A 19125-nucleotide genomic window follows, 5' to 3' on the forward strand; every position below is an offset into this window, starting at 1 on the left:
ACATGCCTGCAGTGGCTCAAGCTAGAAGCCGGGGGTGTCCTCCTTGCAGTGCTGAGCTGTGGGGGGCGTGGCCAGGCTCAGCAGAACTCTCTCATTAGGGATGTCTGCCTGCAGAGTCCCAGGCTTTTTCCTGCTGGCTGCTCAAGGGGCAAGAGTGTTGCCAGCCCACAGCCTCAGGCTAACACTCTGAGGCAAGTGGGGGCATACAGTGCATGCACCTGTTGATGATACAAAGCTTTTCAATCTCTCTCCCTGCTTCATCATACTGTCTCCAGCAAACTGACAGGCAAGCAATCCAGCTCAGCAGGAGGCTGATAACAGTTTTTACCACTCCATTAACAAAACAATAGCCTTTCTCTACATTACTTCAAACTTCTTAGCTTACTGGCTGACCTGTTGATTAGCTCCAAAAGTCCTAAGCAGTCACTGATCTGTCTGTCTGTCCAAGTGAACTTGAAGACAGAGACATGCGCAGACACTTCTTGGCATTAGCTAGCATACCACATACTGGCTACGGTCCCCAATCGGGCAGAGAGAAGGAAGGGATCTCTGCTCAAGCAGTAAGTGGTGAGGGGGGGCACAGGGCCAGCAGACCCTGCTGACCCTGTAAACGTGTGCTGAGATCCAGCAAGGGGCAGAGGGGAGGGGCCAGCCCTGCTGTGGAGCAGAGAGCCCCACCCAGCCCAGAGAGCATGCCAGGGTGCTGGGGGACTCTGCTTGAACTTAAATCATCAAGGGGTTTGCGACAGACATTTTATAAACCAGTATGACTCATATCAGTTAAGTCTGATACTACATTTAACCAGGTTTATCTCAAACTGGCTTCAGCCACTTTCAAACTGGTTTATGTGCACTGAACAGCTGCTCTGTTACAGGTTTAAACCAGTTTCTGATCACTTAAACCAGTTTATGTGTAATGTCTGTCCCTAGCCATAGAAAAATGTGTGTGAAATTAACAACAATAACAAATAAGCAAGTTTCACTGGTTTTCTTCCAGTTTTGCTCTACAATACTGACATCGAAATAGACCCCCTTCCACAGGGAGTACATGTTATTCTGCATCCCTGGCTATGCACAATTTAATAGGTAGTAATGAGTAAACCTTGAAGAAAGGCTATATTTTAGGAAGCACACAAAACTGGATGCTTACCTAAGACATACAAACCTCTTAATCTGTATTCATTCCTCAATACCAGGGATGTATTTTCTGGTACATTCTGAGTGTGGTCCTGACCAGAAATTGGAAGCAATAAAAACCTACTGAAACCTTTCTAAATCTTAAAACAATCTTTGGTTTGCACTTTGGTTCCAGAAACTGCTGGAGTTCCCAGAGAGTTTTAATATCTTTTCAGTTGGTTCAGACTTTCCTGGAAATAAGAAAGGCATTGATTAATGAGCATACTACAGAAAAAAATATATTTGCATGGTCTAATTTTTTTGAGACAAAATTGTTTTATAAGAGAAGAGCTATGATACACAGCATTTAAGGAAAAAACAGAAATTGCACTCTGTGTATTTCAGAAACTGTACTGAGCCATTACTAATTTTAGCTGTTTGCTTGACTGCTAAGTTCAGTGGGATCCGATTTCTCTCTGCTGTGGGCCTGATGTAAAACCCACTGAATCTTTCCATTGATTTCACTAGTCTTTAGTAAGGCCCAGTAAATGCAATTTGTACTGGGCAATTATTTACCCATCCATTTTTTCCAGTATTGCCAAATATTCCAGAAGTCAAACTAGGCAATATGGTTGACTTCTGCTGTGTAATTTTAAGCCATTACAGTTCCTGTTGTTTTGTGAACAGGGAAATTTACCTTCTTTGTACTATGCCCTCCTTCCCATCAGTGTTTCAAGATACACTGCAGTGGTAAAATGTCCTTCAGTAACCTAAATTGACAAATGAGAGCTCATGTTGCCTAATGCCTACACTATAAAAGGAAGCCTGAATACTTTCTCTTTTATTCCTATTAGGGCTTCAACAAAGCACCAGAAATTACAGAGTAAGTAACTGGATACTATCTATAGTATCATGCTTTTTTTTCTTTCCTTTAATAATGAATCTGCACTCTTATACACCTTTTCCAAAGACTTACATTTGGAATTTACTTTATGTGTGTGTAAGAGTAGATATAATACCTAAATATTATTATGTGACACTATGCTCACTGACAATATTCAGATATTAAGTCTGATAGAGCACGTAGTATCGCATTGAACAGATCTGAGGAATGACTTTTGTAGCCCTGTTTTTACTCAAGGTACAAGTGCACACACCCAGTGTTCATTAAATAGGTTTCATAACATTGGAGCTGATTTTTATTTGGTATTGTCCCTTTAAAGTAACCTGTCAATGTTTAACTAATCTTTTCCATGGTTGGGTACATGCAAATACAATAGATACAATCTCTGGTATGTTTGTTAGTTTCTTGGCTGCCCATTCCTAAAATACAGGGACTTTGCAAATTGACTCCACCTGCAGTATATTATGAATAAACTAGTACTGAGCCAAGAGGAACTTGTGAGCTGAGATGCAAATTGGGTATTTATATCTCACAAGACAAAGAGCACAACTGAAATACTCCATTGGCTGATCAAGACCTTGATTTCCCACAGTAGGATATCGTTTGTGTGGTTCACTAGCATAGAACAAAAAACAGGATCCAGGACAGAGTTTGTGCAACTATCTTGACAGTGGGCAGCATAATGGAGCGTCAATTCAGCTGCTTTGTTATTTCAAGATGTCAGTAGCTTAGGGAAGAAAAACTTTAAAAAATAGCTTCATAATCTGTCATTCATGAACACTCATGCTGTTTAAAAATAATTTACATTGATATCTTTAATCAGTTTGCACTAAGAAATACAAAATTTTATATGGAGTCCAAAGACTTTTGAAGTAATGCTATCAATATTATTTTACAGGTCAGAAAGCTGAACGATGCTGCTGCTTTCAATTTTGAGTGCTTTCATTGTGGTGACAATATCCACTGCAAATCCAGATCAGGTTGTTCAAAAATCAGAGCCAAACATATGTACAATAGTGGTATGTGGGCCTGCTCAGAGTGGATTACCAGGCAGAGATGGAAGAGATGGGAAGGAAGGTCCTAAGGGGGAAAAGGGAAATCCAGGTATAGAACTATTTGTTTCCCAGTGCCGTACTTACTGTTCACACACACACATCTCATTGCTAATTATTTTAACTTTTTAATTAATGGAAAGCTTATGGCAAATTATATACATCTGTAGAATATGTACCAAAAGGTTTCTGAATGTAGATGATCATAAAGCATGTAAAATCTGACGGTCCTTAAATTCCTACTGCTAAATATTAAGGGTTGGGTCTAAGTTGACAATACAATTTAAAGTAAAAATAAAACTTGTTACTGTCTAGGACTAGTGTCTCAGGCCATGTGTAGATGAAATGAGGTGTGTGTGCATGACACTTTAAAGTGGGCTAAATGCTTTTGCACAGTTTTAGTGGTGTCAGTGTTTGCACACGTTAGCAATGATTTGCGCATTAATTCCAGCTGCTGTAGGGAATTCAGCTGTGTAATGCACCTTAAATGGCAAACTAAAACTCCTTGGGTTCTGTATAGCTCCATGCCTCTGCAGAAAGCCCTGCAGGCAACCTGGCAGCAGCCTGGGAAGACAGCTCCACCCAAGAAAAGTGATGAGCCTGATCTTTTTTTTTTTTTTTTTTTTGTTCCCTGGAGCCTGCCTGCCTTCCTGAGCTTTGCAGAGACCTGGTGCTCCCCTCCACAGCTAGGGTGCCCCCCAGGACCACCTGAGCCAGGTCCCTGCGGGTGGGTGCCACCGTGGGGAGGGGAGGGCTGCTGCTGCTGTGGAGGGAAGTACCAGCTCCCCTGCAGCCCAGGGACCACTCCGCCTGCCAGCAGCTTACCCTCCCTACCGGAGAGGCAGGTAAGTCAGCAGGGTGTGTGCATGATACAGGGGTTTAATCAGCCGTAAATTGAAGTGGTGTTTTTTAAAACTCACCGCTTCAATTTAGGGCCCCTATTTTGTCTACACATGCCCTTTAAAGATAGGTGTTACAGTGTAAAATCTTTCACCTCTAGATCACCACTTAGAAACATGACCCAGATTGGTCATGAGAGAAACTTGTTATTGGTAGAGCAAGGTAGAGGAAGTGCCTTCCTTTTTTTTTCATTTCTTTTTAAAAGAACACATTTGTCCCTCTTTTTAAAAAAGTCAAATATAAAAATACAAAAATGTAGCTAAGCTACATATTTTATCATCGACAGAACATTATGAAAGTTGCCTACATTTTTTCTCCTGAAACACTCAGATGTAAAAAGAGGTGAAAAGGTCATTAAAAGGGAAATGTGAATGCTTAGCTTGTAAGCACTAATTTTGGTTAATGCTTTTTACACAATACTAAAGTGAGTTCCACAGTAAAACCCAGCAGAGTGGGTCCAGCATTTATGAAATGAGGGGATCCATGTACCTTAAATATTCCAAATCCATGTATCTTAAAATATTCCAAATTCTTCTTTGTATAAAAATATTTCCCTGTGCCTTAACTTGTATCAATTCTGTTTAGTGCATATTGTAGGATATTGCTGTGTTGTTTGCAGTGATAGAGAACTATCTAATTCCAAGTTCCAGAATACATACTGGAGGAAACATTTGATCCTACAACCAAAGGCACATACATCAATTTCAGAGCCCCGAGCAGAGATGCTGTCAAGTGCCAGAGGGCTGGGAAAGAGGAAGAAAGAGGGGTAAGAACTGTAGGGCTGTGTGTAGATGAAATGAGGGGCAGGTGTGCATGACACTTTAAAGTGGGTTAAATGCTTTTGCACCACTTAATGGTGTTGGTGTTTGCACACATTGGCTGCATATTGTGCAGTAATTCCAAGCACTATAGCAAACTCAGCGGTGTAATACACCTTAAATGACTTGGGGTGCAGTAAACCAAAACTGCTCTGAGGAGTTTTAGTTTGGTGCCCCTACAGCTGTGGAGCGAAGCACTGGGCTCTGTGCAGCTCAGGGGCTCTGCAGGCAGCTTTGCAGCAGCCCGGGGGAGGCAGGCTCTGCCCAAGATCTTTATTTTTTTCCCCCTGGAGCCTGCCTGCCTGAGCTATGCAGGGGCCCAATGCTTCCCCCCATAGTTGTGATGCCCCCCAGGAGTGCCCGAGCCGGGTGCCTATGGGTGGGTGCTGTCAGGAGGGGCCACTGCTCCCACAGAGGGAAGCACCAGCCTCTCTCCCCCCGCACAGCCCAGGGACCGCTCCACCAGCTGGCAGCTCTCCCTCCCCTCCCCACTGCTGGAGAGGCAGATGAGTTTGGGTGTGTGAACGACACAGAGATTTAAAGGGTCCTAAATTGAAGCAGTATTTTTAAAAACCCACTGCTTCAATTTAGAGCCCCCGTTTCATCTGCACACGCCATCAGTATGTTTGTTTGATAGTTATGGAAAGGGAATTTACTGTAGTTACAACACATAAAAGAACTGGTAACATTACCGGGATTTGTTGTGAAGTTTAGTCAAACTATTATGTCTTATGTCTGTTTTTGCAAAAAATTGTTTTTTTAAATATTTGGCCATTCATTGTGATTTGTTTCTCAAACTGCTTCTGCAATTAGGTACTTTCTGGTAAACTATTTACAGGCTTATCTATGAACATTTGCTATCTGTTTCTGATCATTTATGTCACATGGTTTTGTCTTGTTCCTTGCTAGAATTACTAGAAACTAATTATTCTAAACAGTTTAGTTAAACATACATGGGAATATTCTCCTTTCTGGTCCACATAATATCGATTTCCATTGCTTATTCCTTGCTCTATATGCTACTTATAGCAGTGAAATCATCAAAGAGAACATTGCAACTGGAATCAGAACACGAATTGCTACCCTATGCAAAGTGTGCTTTGTTTTCTACCAGAATTCTTTTAATTTTAATTAAACTATCCTATCTAGGAAGGGGTGCATAGTGAAGAGCTGCCACTAAAATTGTTACCGCTACCATAGAAAACAAACAAAAAACACCAGAACAGTTTACCCAGTGAAGCTGTAGAAATTCCTGCATCAAACTATTAATTGTAGATTACACAAACATTTGTCTCAGATGATTTAGACCCAGGGCAGCTAAACTGCAGCACTGGTACCACAGGTGGCACATGTATAGCATGTAGCACATCAGTGAGGGGACAGGCAACGCAACACAACAGGAAGTGGAAAGATCAGATCAGGCAGGGAGCAAAGGGTAGGAAGCAGATTAGTCAGAGGAAGAGGATCAGTGTGGCGGTGAGGGAGGATACAGGCTAACATGTGGCACACCTGCTAAAAAGGTACCCCTCCCCCTCCAGCATAGACAGTGATGGAGTAGATAAGCTCCAGGTGTCCCTTCCATCCTTATTTTTCTACCTTTTTACAATTTCTGGATTCCATTATATTACAAGGGTCAAATTCTCACTTGATTTTTACCCAGTGGAGTTGAAAGGGTATGCTACGAGGTAATTTTGATCCAGTTTATTACATCTCATCTTATACATTTACAAACTTTTTGTTACTCATCTTTTTTATTCTTTTTTTCTCTTAAAAAAAAATTGTTGTTCAAATACTAGGATTACAAGGATTAAAAGGGTCACAGGGTCCTCCAGGAAAGATGGGTCCTGCTGGTCCAGAAGGAGCAAAGGGTTCACAAGGAGAAAAGGGTTCAAAAGGAGATGTTGGAGGTGGAGGTAAGTGTTTTGGTTGGGAAGGAAACAAGCTATGAACCATGCCAAATATGAAAGGAAAAAAAAATATATTTTAAATGTGATCTTTTTAACTACATAAGATAAAGAGCTGATTGAAAGTTTCATAACTCAGAGTACTGTGATGAGAACTGGATGGAAGATGATTTAGGATGAATATCTAGAAAAAATTCTACTAATGAGTTTTGCCTGTGGAAATAGTGTGAATAATCTCTTAAGGAAAATAGCTGAAATCCAAACTCAGAAAAGTCAAAAGACAGCCGTAGCAAACATACTATAATGAAACAATTCGATATTGTGCTAAGGGAAAGCATAAATATTCTTATAGTAGAGACCAGCCTAAGCCTTGAAGTTTGGATGAAGATTTTAGCTTGTTTCTGTTAGTGGACTTTTCTAAAAGTCAGTGGTTTGACTTAATATAGTTCAGAAAAAGATTTTATTCAGTCTTGATTCAGACTAGCTAGGTTGTCATCCCTTAAGTTTTACCTAGAATTTCATTCAGTTTAGTAGTAAACTTCGTATGTTGTTTCTGCAAAATCATAAACAACTACAACATGTTCACTTCTTGCTTATCAGGTATCCTTAATATTTGGTGAATTTTTCCTTTCCCCTGATTTAAGATTTGTATTCATCTTTACAGACAATATTTAATGAGTTTGAGTTTTTGTTGTTCAGTTCCAAATATTTCTGTCCTCCCATTTCTAGTTTCTAGCACTTTATTTTTTTAAAGTGCTTACACATTGCTGAATTTAAGTAAGCATGATTTTTTTTTAATATGGAACTTTAACTTTGTTTAATTAGCTAAATAGAAATATGAATATCATATTATTTTCATATTACATTGACTATTGACTTTATCTTATGGCATTCCAATTCAACAGTTCTCAGGTTTTTCCTAGCAATTTGCACATGCATACAGGTTGCAACCAGTCAAAAGTTATAATCAAAAGCAGACCTTGACAAGTAGCAGTATTACTTTTGACAGGAGTATAAAATAAATAAACTGTATTAAGGATGTAAATAAATGGTCCTTTTCTTTCATTTGTCAGGATTGCAAGGAGTCCCAGGTTTGAAGGGTGACAGGGGAGCTGAAGGTCCTGCAGGGGCAAAAGGGGATAAAGGTTTATCAGGTGAAAAAGGAGCAAAGGGAGAAATAGGTAAGTAGTTTTCTTTAACCTGATTTGCAGCTGCTTCTGATCTAATGATGCTGTATTAGGAAATAGGTCATTGATGAATACTCTGCAGCTGAGCATTTAATTTTCTTTTCATTTCTGTAATTGTCCATATAGTGCTGGAAATATTCCAGTTTCATTTGAATTGTCTTCCTTTCCTGGTAGAGTTTGACAACAAATAGCTTCAGAACAAAAAGCAACAGGAATTTTCCAGCTGAAATTTACTTTCCATTATATGTTGCTGCTAAATTTGAAATCATGCACACTCCTCCAGTCTCCCCACACATTCTTCAGTCAGTCAGTAGATCATCAAGCAAAAGCTCACGTTTACTGTAATCAAAAGACATGTAAAGTAAAAATAAACACCTACAAAATGTAACTGCTTTTTTTTGCCTGTCTCACTCCCTTGTTCATATGCTAGGATTGCCAGGAACCGCAGGTCAGCAAGGTCTGCCAGGAAATCCTGGTTCCCCTGGGCCAAAAGGGGACAAAGGCCCAGTCGGTGAAAAGGGAGGAAAGGGAGACAAAGGAGACAGAGGTAAGCAACTTAGACCACACTTATACTACCTCTTAAAAAGATGTAGTATAGTTTGAAATTACAGAACAAATTCATTGCTGTAATAAATTGCCATAGCTCTGTTGACTTCAGTGGAGTGCCCATTCACATCTGCAGGGAATTTGAGTCATATACGTAAAATGTTGTAAAGCCCACACACTGAAAAGGCCAGAGTTTCCAGTTCGTTAACTAAAAACCCAAAGTCCAGATGCTTATCTGAAACTTAACTGCTTTTATTCAAAAAATCACGGGTCAGTCCTTGGAAATAACATTTCCAATATATATTTTATTGGAAGCATTTTTTAAAAATTCTGATCTTTCTGAATTTTAACCAGATAGAAAACAATCCATATATGTCTATGTCTGTATCAATGTACTGGGTATTTTATTTACCTAACTGGAAACTTTGGCTATATAGCTTTTAGAATTTATACATATGGTAGAAATTTAATGCTGTCAAGTCTAAGAGCACTGATTGGTGGGTAAAAGTGCAACAATAATTATCTATAGGAAGTTAAACTGACTTCCCTGATCTTTAGTTTGAATTACATGAGAGAATCTTTTTTTCTCCCCTCAACCAGAGTTGCTGTCTTTATTTAATTCACATTACAGAATGCTCTGGCATGTTAATCTTTATAGAGCTGGTTTAGTTTTGTCCATCAGCAGCATCTATATGATAAGAAAGTGGTTTAAGTAAGTTAAATATAAACTGAATTGTCTGTCTTGATAAGAGTAGCTAACACTCCTAAATCTAATGTTCATGGTTGAAATTCAACAGACATTATCATATGATGGATTTACATCCAAGATTATAAGTGCTAGCATTTTGCTGAACAATTGTTGCTCAACCACAAAATCAATAAGCAAATAGTAAAAGCCATATAAATGTCATCTCATACTTCATCTTTATGTAGTGCTGTATAAATATGTATCAATTCTGAAGGCAAGCCTATGGGGTAGGGAGCTAAATAGTATCCATATTTTACAAATGGAGAAATTAGGATTTAGCCTATGGCAGTTGTGCTTTGTCTAAAATCAGCAACAGCTTCCATCAAAGGTTTGATTAACAATCAAGGTTCCTGACTCTCAATCCTACATCAAAGTGAGTAGAAGTGTAAGAGCATTTCTTGTTCATTTGGGCCGCTTACATACATTATACTTAGGACATGATTAACTGGTTAATCATATCTTAAGAAGTATCCTGGCCACACATTTAATCAGTTAGTGGCATGATAAACCAAGCAATAAGTTGCAAAGTTATTACATGAACTATGTGTAATAACTTTGTGGGTGGTTTCTATAACACCATTAATGGAATGTGTGAATAGTGCTCCAAGCCTCCAGAGCACACCGGAGCCCTGCAAGACTCCTGTGGGCTCCAGTCATCTGTTCAGGGCTTCCAGCCAGGGGAGCTCAGATCTGCTGACCAGGGCTCCCAGCCAGGGGAATGCATGGTGCACTTCTGTTGCTGGGGGCTCAGATCAGCTAATCAGGGCGCCTAGCTCAGGAAGCGCATGATACGCTCCTGGTCCAGAGAGCTTGGATCTGCTGGCCAAGGCTTCCAGCCAGGAGAGCCCCTGGCTGGAAGCCTTAATCAGCTGACACTCTCCCACCCAGGGGAGCACAGAGAGCTAATGCTGGTGCAGGCAGAGCCCAGCCCAGCCCCCTCTTCTTCCCCACCCCCCCTTGCACCAGCAACATGGTATAATGGTATCTGATGCTCAGTCTCCACAATTGTACCTCCTGCCATGCACATTTTGAAGGCCAAGAAATGCATTTGTTAGGATTGTATTCCCATTGTGCCTTTAATTTTAAAAACTGTGTGGGGCCTTAGTGTAGCAGGGCACCACAAACACTGAGTCACTTTCTTAGCCTTACTACTGTTTTGCTAAGTGCCACTAGTCTGTCTGGTTGACTTCTCCAAACCTCAGTTCTTTGATCTGCAAAACGTGTAATAATCTACTGTTTAGTACAAGAAGGATAGGAAGGCTTCAGTGATTAATATTTATAAAACACTCTGGTATCTGATTGTTTTATATTCAGAGAGGAAAAATATCTTCAATTTATCTTGTTCTTTTTGTGTCTGTTCCATATGATCCACTGATAGGGTTACAAGGAGCTATAGGTTCACAGGGTCCCACAGGTAGAACTGGGTCTTCTGGGCCAAAGGGAGATAAAGGCTCACAAGGTGAAAAAGGAACAAAGGGAGACAGTGGACTCTCTGGTAAGTGGAGCAATATTTTGGGGTGGAAAGGATTTAATATGCTTTCCCTTTTAATGTGTACTAAAGAATTTTAGGTGACTTTATGCTGATACCCACAAACAGGTTTAGGTGTAGGTGATACCCTCCCCCCGCCAAGAAATTGTACAATGTGATTTTTTCCCTTTCAATGTATATTTAGTTTACCTGAGAATAGCTGCCATATATATATATAACTGCTTAAAACTGTAAAGATAGTAGCAAAACACATTTTATTGGAAGCATTAAAAAAATTATATTGCCATCTTTGTCAAGTTTTATGGCATTTTTAAAGAGAAATTTTAATAAGAGATCCAACACACTGATCCAGTACATTTATGAGTATACATTGCTATGGAGTATTTTCATCCCAGCAATGCAACAAGTTATCTTATTTTGGAACAAATGATGAGACATTTTGCCCACTTCACCCAGTTTTGAACCACCTATCTTATACTACCCTATTAACTCAAAAAATACTCAGGTTTCAGTTTGCATTGTTTGAATCAAGATACTTTTATCATCTCAGTATACAGATTGTTTAATACAGCGTAAGTGAATATATGTATATGTCTCTGATGCACATAGCTTTAGCCTTGTATATCTACATAGTAGGTTACATCATCATACAATATAGAAAAACAAATCAGGATGTCAAGTCTTCAACCACTTGTGAACTAACCCACTAGGTACTCTTTAGCAATGACTCCCAAGTCTAAACTTCAAACTTAACCTCCTCCCATTAGGCAAATTGTTTATCCTTACCCTGTTACAGAATAAAAAATGGGACATACCTCAGTCAGTAACAGATCAATTATGGCATAAGCTAGGGCAGGGTGGCAGCTGAAAGACTAACTCATTTGGAAAGGCATACATTTTCATAGGCGACTGCCTACTTCATCATGCTATGAATGGACTTGCAGAAAGTATAGATAATAAATAAAAAGGAATTCAGTAAGTTCAAAACAGAGAGTCACGTGGTGGATGGTGGGGGGGGGGGGCTGGGAGTAGGGGAGCACTGCCAGCAGTAGCAAAGGTTGGTTGAAGAGATCAAAAGGTATTTAAAAAAATGATGTACCATTGAGGGATAGCCCAAGTAATGAACATTCAGTGTCTGTTGAGACCATACTTAACACAATGTAGTCTGTGAATGATGGTTTGTTACACAACTTAATGTTCAAGTTGGCTTTTAAAGTTTTGTTGTTTAAGAAATCACTACTCTAAGGTCCATGATGGACTGCCCAGGGTTAAAGTGTCCTGCCACATGCTTTTGTGTCTTTCTGGAATTTGTGAGAGCGAGGAAGGGGGAAGAGATGATTAGCATTATATAAAGTGGACGGAAATGGGCACTACACAAATGCAGTCATAGAAACTTAAGTTCATGAGTACCACATATGTGAAGTGTAATGTTACTTATCCTAGAATTTTCCCTAAAAGGTAGAGTACATAGAACTGATGCAAGTCTTTCTTCAGGGTATGAACAGGCACAGCTGAATATCCCGCACAATTTTTATCACATAACAAAGCTGATCAGTCCAGTTTTAGATCATAATCAAGACACTCAGAGGAGATACTAGTTTATAGTAGGGATGTGTGAAATACCACCATTTCATTTCAACTTCTTTTTCACAATTTCAACAGGCCAGTGTCTCCTTTTGAGTTTCATTTCATTTTGAAACTGCTGTTCCATTTCATTTCGTCAAACCTGTTTTGTTGTTTCGACATTTTGCCCATAGGCTATAATGGGAAAACATGAAACTGCCTATAACTTTGTCATTTCTTGCCCGATACGGATGAAACTTGTAGCGATGGTAGCTCCTTCTGAGAGCATGAAGCCTACTGGGTTTCAAAGAGAGAGGTGCAGGGATTCTTGGGAAACTGCACCTCAAATTCTTGAAAACAAAACTCATGTCGCGTGTATTAAGGCACACCAGGGTGAAAATTGCAGAAACAGTAGCCCCTGCTGCGACCACAAAGCCTGCCAGCTTTCAAGGAGATAGGTGTAGGGGTTTCTGGGAAACTGTACCTCAGGCTGCTGACAAGCAAGACTCATGACGTGTGACTGTGTGTGGGTGTGTGTGTGTGTGTGTGTGTGTGTGTGTGTGTGTGTTAAGACACACCCTCACTGGCGCTGGGGCCTCTAAATGACACAGTTACTGGCTAACTACACAGTCAATATCAGAACAGTTCTTCCCCCCCCCTTGTCCCCCTCCCTCTCCTTACTTTCTGTTTCCCTGCAGGCAAGCCCAGCTTCAGCTTCAAAACTTGAAATGTTTCAAATTTTTTTTTTTTAATGTTTCGACTGCCGTCGTTTAATTTCAAGGTTGTTTTGAAGCCCATTTCATTTCAATTTTGCTGTTTTGAGCTTGAAACAAGTTGAAACAGCATTGAAACAAAACAGCTGGCAAATTTTGCACAGCCCTAGTTTATAGAAAGTACATTCCCATGCAAACCAAACCATTTAAGTCTGCTGTTCTTTGTCCATATTATCCTTTAAGGTATTAGTGAAGATAATGCCATTTTTTTTTTTTCCCCCCCCAGAAATCAACCTCTTAAAAACTCAAGTGAGCATTTTGGAAAGGAAGCTGGACACACTGCAAAACAGCTTCTCCAAATACAAGAAAGGTAAATGATTCTGTAGCAGCAACCTATTCTTCAATAATCCTCTATCTCTGATCAGTTTAAGTGTTCTGAATTCCAGTTTGATGCATTAGGGTCTTATAATGATTAGACAATAATTAGATTCATTTTTATAATGAATGAATTATACATACTTCAAGTATAGGTGATGCTTTAAAGCAGGGGGCAAAGTATTTTCTCTACCCCAAATAGTTTACATAATAAAGGCCTGATCCCAAAAAAGGATTAATTACTCCTGAGGAATGATGCTAAGTATTCTCATTTCCCACTGAGTCCAGCTGTATACTGAGTATCTCAGAGGTTCCTCAAAATAAGTACTCGCAAGATCAGGGCATAAGCAGGTAAGAGAAGTTGCACTGCTTTAAATATCATTGTGAAACTGGTGAAAGCTCCAATGTCCCATGTGAATACTCTCAAATCAATTTAACCTTGGCTGATACTAGGTTATCATAAGTCACCCAAGGAACCACATTTAGATCAATGCATGTCAACCAGATTTAAATCAAATAAGCAGTGCCCATATGTGGCTTTCCGTGATATAAACCAAGTGATTTAAAAATACACCTTTAAATAAATGGGTGCACTTTTCATTTGTAGACCGGGAATAACATGAAGATGACTAACTCCACCAGCAAGAATCCTGTACTAATCATGCCTTAAATAGGATTCCTTCGCTAATTACATGAGCCAGGGTTGATCTATTTTATGGGTGGGAATTAGGGGAAGCTCTTTAGGATGTGCGTGATAGCATCCAGACGTGTTTGCCTGGAATGGTATGTTGTATTGTATTGTCTTGTTTTGTGGCAATGCTACTCTATAACAGCAAGATCAATCAAGATGCTACCTTTAATAAATGAAAACCAAATGTGGAAACACCATCCAATGCAAATTAAAGCAGTTTGAGATCTCTGACATACTTTAGGCTTGATTTTAGATGGATGTCTCAGGCTATGCATCTACAAGTGCATGCATAACTCAGAGCACTTACAGGGGCCTGATGAATGTTAATGTAATTTCAGCTTTGCTAAATTATTGCTGTATAACATTTTCAATGCCTTTATCCTCTCTTCTGAAGCAATAGGGACAGCAGTATGCATGGCAGTTTTTATGCACTGACCACATGGACTTACATTCTTTTTTCAGTGCAGTACGTTTTCTTTCACAAATATCCTCAGAGGTGCGGAATAGAATCTTACCCTTGACATGTGATATGAAGATTCAGAGTGTAAATCAAAGAGAGGATGGTGTTAAGGCTATGTTATGCAGTAAGTCCTGCTGCCCCTAATCTGGATAGAGATACGCTTTGCAGCACACTAAAGAAAAAAAGATCAGACCTACTTCATGCTGAGTTGTCTAGTGGGAATTCCAAAGCCTTAGCCAGTCTTTTCAAATATCTTTGATGGAAGTCAGTGGTGTTTTATTTATTTTTACTATCTGATCTATCTTAATTTTACAGAGTTATTCTTAGCTAGATGCCTACCACTGATTTATCTCCTTGTTTTCTAGTTATAATGTTCCCAAATGGCAGAATTGTGGGTGAAAAGGTATTCATGGCCAATGGCTATGAAAGCAGTTTTGAAAATCTGAAACAAAGGTGTTTTCAAGCTGGGGGCCAGCTTGCTTCCCCTCGGAATTCAGCAGAAAACTCTGCCATCCAACAAATTGTTGCTTTGCACGATAAAGCGGTATTTCTTGGGATAAATGATATACGGACAGAGGGGCAGTTCCAGTACCTAAATGGACAAGCCATTACTTACTCCAACTGGCTACCTGGAGAACCAAACAATGATAAAGGCATTGAGGATTGTGTGGAAGTCTTTGCAGATGGCAAGTGGAATGACAGAAGCTGTAGAGAGACTCGGTTAATCATTTGTGAGTTTTAAACCTACTGCATGCACGCAACTTGCCCTCATCAGCTGCAAGAAGCCAGCTGTATGCCATATGTTCATGCTTGACAATGTTTTGCTTTCCTATTTCTTATTTGAATTGCTTTGATACCTGTCTCAGGCTTCAGTTTTGGTAGGTGCTGTCCAAATGTAAAAGAAGACATGCTACCAAAGACCTTAAATTTGATTATGAAGTTTGTGCTTCTCTACCTAAAAGCATTGATGGACCTGCACTTTCCCTAAACATTGTTCAGTTCTTTTGTGGAAAGACAACTAAAGAGGTTTTTTTATGAATTCAGAAGGTTGAACTTGAACCTTGCAGCAAAGACCACTTCAGGTTGATCCACCTGTCAATGGTGACCTGTTTGTTTGGGTAGAGGAAACACAGGGGGCCAGACATAATGCTAGCTGTATCACTTCCTAATGTGGTCTTTATCACAGAAACTGGTGTGTCTTAACCACAGTTGTTTGATGGTCCATATTAAGACAATTTACAAATATTCATTATTTGAATGTTTTGTAATAAAAGGGATTCATTTAGAAGAGCAAGAACAGTTTTAGTACTAATACTGCCTAATTTTCTTCTTATGGTAGACTTTACAGTTTATGAATTAGAAATATGCATTAAAATATTTAATTAAAATGTAAAATATGGTTATTTGAGATCTCCTTAGAAAGAAAGTAGACTCATCAAGATAATTTTCAGTTATCCACATTAAAGAGTCCAAAGAGAAATAAAATCTTTGAAATGAAATTGCTTCACTTCATCTCCTTTGCAATCCTGGGAGAAATGCAAACCTGTTTTATATAGCTGGTCCAAATAACTGGTTAGCAACTCTGGGATACCACACAGTGATCTCACATGATATCAACTTGTTTCAGGGTTAATTGAAGGGTAGTTGCTCTCTTGTTTCTCTTGGGCACTTTCCAAATGCTTCACAGATTTCCATTCTCTATAAGTTGTTCAGTCACTGTCCAGTAGGCTATATTATGTAATAAATAGTTTTGTCAAACTTTGTCTGGCCTTTTATGCTTCATTCATTCTAAAGATTATATTTCTCTATTTTTCATATAATTAATTGAAATAATACACTTGCCAAACATCTCCCCCTTCCTCCCCCACAAAAATGGATTTAACATTTAAGTGAAAATGTAATTCAGAAAAGGCTTAGGTATGAGTTAAAAGGAAGGAAATGAAAAGGCATGGTTATAAAAGGGGTAGGAGTTCCCCATTTGTTTAGTGGTTAAAGCACCTATGTCATCTAAATGACATCATTGGAATTCCTGTTAGTCACCATCCATCCATGGTACCATTCATGTCATTAGGTGGTATTTTATCAGTGAGACAATCCTCATTCTCTGTGGATGATGATGTACTATATTGTATACATAATTAAATGTTCATTGGAAGTAAGACTGGAATCCACAGGTCCAGCCTTCTGGATAAATGTGTTTACTACAAGGTGGAGGGGAAATTCTCTCTCCCTTGACCTTTCTCTCAATTATTACTTAAGGATTTTTTAAAATGTGCTTTTTCATTGTTTGTAGTTAGTGTTGCTGAGCAGGACAAAACCCCGGGTAACTTTATGTACAGCATAGTGCTGAAAAAGTTCCAAAGGTATCCTTGTCTGGCAGTTGTCCTTCATTATTAATATAGGCCAGTATTTTAACTCAAGCTATGCACCCAAACAAGAGTGTCTCACTGAAAAGCTTCAGGGCAGGAAGAAAATGAGAATGGGTGGGAGAAAGGGCAGCTCTGCCTCATACTTCTAACTAGTCAGAGTAACCAAGCCAATGCAAGGTGGGTGATGATGTACAGATAGCATAGGCCAGGAGTAAATCACTGTACCTCAGGAATAAGCCAGTTTGAATCACAGTATTCCCTAGGCCTACTTCTAGAAAGCTCACTTTGCACACCCCATCTTCAAGGCTATGCTCAAAATCAAGATCCAGCATTAAACAACAATAATGCAACATAAACCATGGTTATTCCTGGAGTTATCCCCTTTGGAATCTCTTTTCCATATCTGTAATTCTCTCAAAAAAAGAAACTAAAGCCCTTTTCAACCTCTAATTTGTAGCTAATAGAATCTAGTTGACCAGACATCAGAGATAATTAGCAAAATGAGCATAATGCTGCCATTTTGGCTAATCAGGAAAAAAAAACCCAGTCCATCACATTGCAACCACCTAGAAGCCACTACCTACCCTGATATATGTTGATTAAAGAAAGGGATTTGGATGACCTGTGCTTCTTTGTCCTCCCACCACTTCTTTTCCCAAGTGGCATGATTTTTGTTGGAAGTTCCTGTCTTCTCTTAGTAATCCTGTGGAGAACAGTGACATGAAAATAGTAACGGAACATAACAAAAGTCAGTTCCTTGAAATAAAGGAGAGAGAGAACTTGCATTTCAGGATATAAATAATAAAGCAAAAGAATACAGAAATTGGGTATTTATAGAACCAAATGATGTTGCCAGAAAGGACCATAGAAAATGTATTCCAGTAGCAAGTAAAGGACTAATACTATAGATAATTTTTTTAGTAATTTGTAAATACTAACCTCCTTGGGGTTACTTTTTGTCACTTAGTACATGTATATACTGTACTTTGGACATTGTGTTATATTAGTGACTCAACACGTATCTTAGCAAGTCTAATACAGACTTATCTCCCGGCTTGTATACGTTCATAAGTATTTTAGGTTTACATCAAATTGTTTTTCCATGTATTTTATGAACAATGACAATTTCCTTTTTTGTATTCTGCCCTCATTGTCACCAACATTTCAAGACCAATTGAAACCATCTGCTGTCCATGATGAATTGTTAAAAGAAACTGATACTCCCATTTATTGTAAGGTGACAATAAACTAATTTGTGAACTATATTTTCTATGAGTATATTAGGTTACTTAAGATTAACTCTGTGTTTGATATACCTTATTATTAACTGAAGATAGGCCCATAAAGGTTTATGGTTGGAGGGGAGAGCAACAAGGGTGATGTCATGGTGGGTGTGTGCTATAAACCACAAGACCAGGAGGATGAGGTAGATAAGTCTTTCTTCAAACAGCTAGTGCAAGTTTCCTGATCACAGGCCCTGGTTCGCATGAGGGACTTCAATCACCCTGACATCTGCTGGAAGATACAGCAGTGCACAGGCAATCCAGGAAGTTTTTGGGGACTGTTGGAGACAACTTCCTGGTGCAAGTGTTGGAGAGGCCAACTGGGGGCAGTTTCATTCTTCACCTACTGCTCACAAACAGGGAAGAATTAGTGGGGAATGTAATAGTGGATGGTAACTTGTGCAGCAGTGACCATGAGTTGATTGAGTTCAAGATCCTGAGGAAAAGAAGGAAGGAAAGCAACAGAATAAGGAACCCGGACTTCAGAAAAGCAGACTTGGACTCATTCAGGGAGCTGGTGGGCAGGATCCCTGGTGAGGCCAGCGTGAGGGGGAAAGTGGGTTGTATTTTTAATAAACCTTACTGAGGTCTAGGGTTGTGTGAAGCTTCAGATTACGATTCAATTTGGAGAAGATTTGGATCAATTTGGAGGCCAAATCTCCAAATCAGAATCAAATCGCAAGAAACTTAAAACTTTCTGAATAGATTCAGAGCCTCCAAATTGATTCAGAAAAGATTCAGAGATTTGGAGATTCACAGAGCAGTCTTTATGGGGACACAGAAACTTAGAAGAGGGAAGGGGAGCAGGTGGGGAAGGACTGACATCTCTAGCTGGCCAGTGACTCTGACTTCTCTCTGACTGCCCTTTCAATCACAGTGTCTGGGGGGAGGGACATAGAAACAGCTTAAAAGACTCTGTCTGCAGCCTTTTCTATCCCTTTCCTGAGCTGTTTCTCCCTGAGCAACAGCATCTTAAAGGTACTGTGGCTACTGGGTTGCTTCCTACT

General features: G+C 39.4%; 1 protein-coding gene across 4 annotated transcripts; it reads left to right on the forward strand.

Moving 5' to 3' along the window:
- Nucleotides 1-1966: 1966 nt before the first annotated feature.
- LOC149859673 (pulmonary surfactant-associated protein D-like) lies at nucleotides 1967-16224 on the forward strand. Of its 4 annotated transcripts, none has more exons than XM_090058059.1 (8): nucleotides 1967-1999; nucleotides 2919-3124; nucleotides 6587-6703; nucleotides 7768-7875; nucleotides 8312-8428; nucleotides 10554-10670; nucleotides 13227-13310; nucleotides 14832-16224. In XM_090058059.1, exons 2-8 carry the CDS (start codon nucleotides 2935-2937, stop codon nucleotides 15206-15208), a joined length of 1110 nt encoding a protein of 369 aa, XP_089914185.1. In that variant the 5' UTR covers nucleotides 1967-1999; nucleotides 2919-2934; the 3' UTR covers nucleotides 15209-16224. The 4 variants fall into 4 exon arrangements, with proteins under 4 accessions (XP_089914185.1, XP_089914188.1, XP_089914187.1 ...); XM_090058062.1 differs by lacking the exon at nucleotides 14832-16224 and adding an exon at nucleotides 13923-14805; XM_090058061.1 differs by lacking the exons at nucleotides 1967-1999; nucleotides 2919-3124 and adding an exon at nucleotides 6264-6310.
- Nucleotides 16225-19125: the final 2901 nt, after the last annotated feature.

This window comes from Crocodylus siamensis, chromosome 7, assembly GCF_052110815.1.
Source record: "Crocodylus siamensis isolate JL-2025a chromosome 7, ASM5211081v1, whole genome shotgun sequence".
In the NCBI taxonomy this organism is placed as follows: Eukaryota; Metazoa; Chordata; order Crocodylia; family Crocodylidae; genus Crocodylus; species Crocodylus siamensis.

What these genes read in the sequence shown, in the direction of transcription:
- LOC149859673 (XM_090058059.1), top strand. Translation starts at nt 2,935, where the DNA reads ATGCTGCTGCTTTCAATTTTGAGTGCTTTCATTGTGGTGACAATATCC. An exon ending in AGGAGCAAAGGGAGAAATAG is followed by an intron (nt 7,876 to 8,311) that starts GTAAGTAGTTTT and finishes TTCATATGCTAG; the next exon opens with GATTGCCAGGAACCGCAGGT. An exon ending in CTTCTCCAAATACAAGAAAG is followed by an intron (nt 13,311 to 14,831) that starts GTAAATGATTCT and finishes CTTGTTTTCTAG; the next exon opens with TTATAATGTTCCCAAATGGC.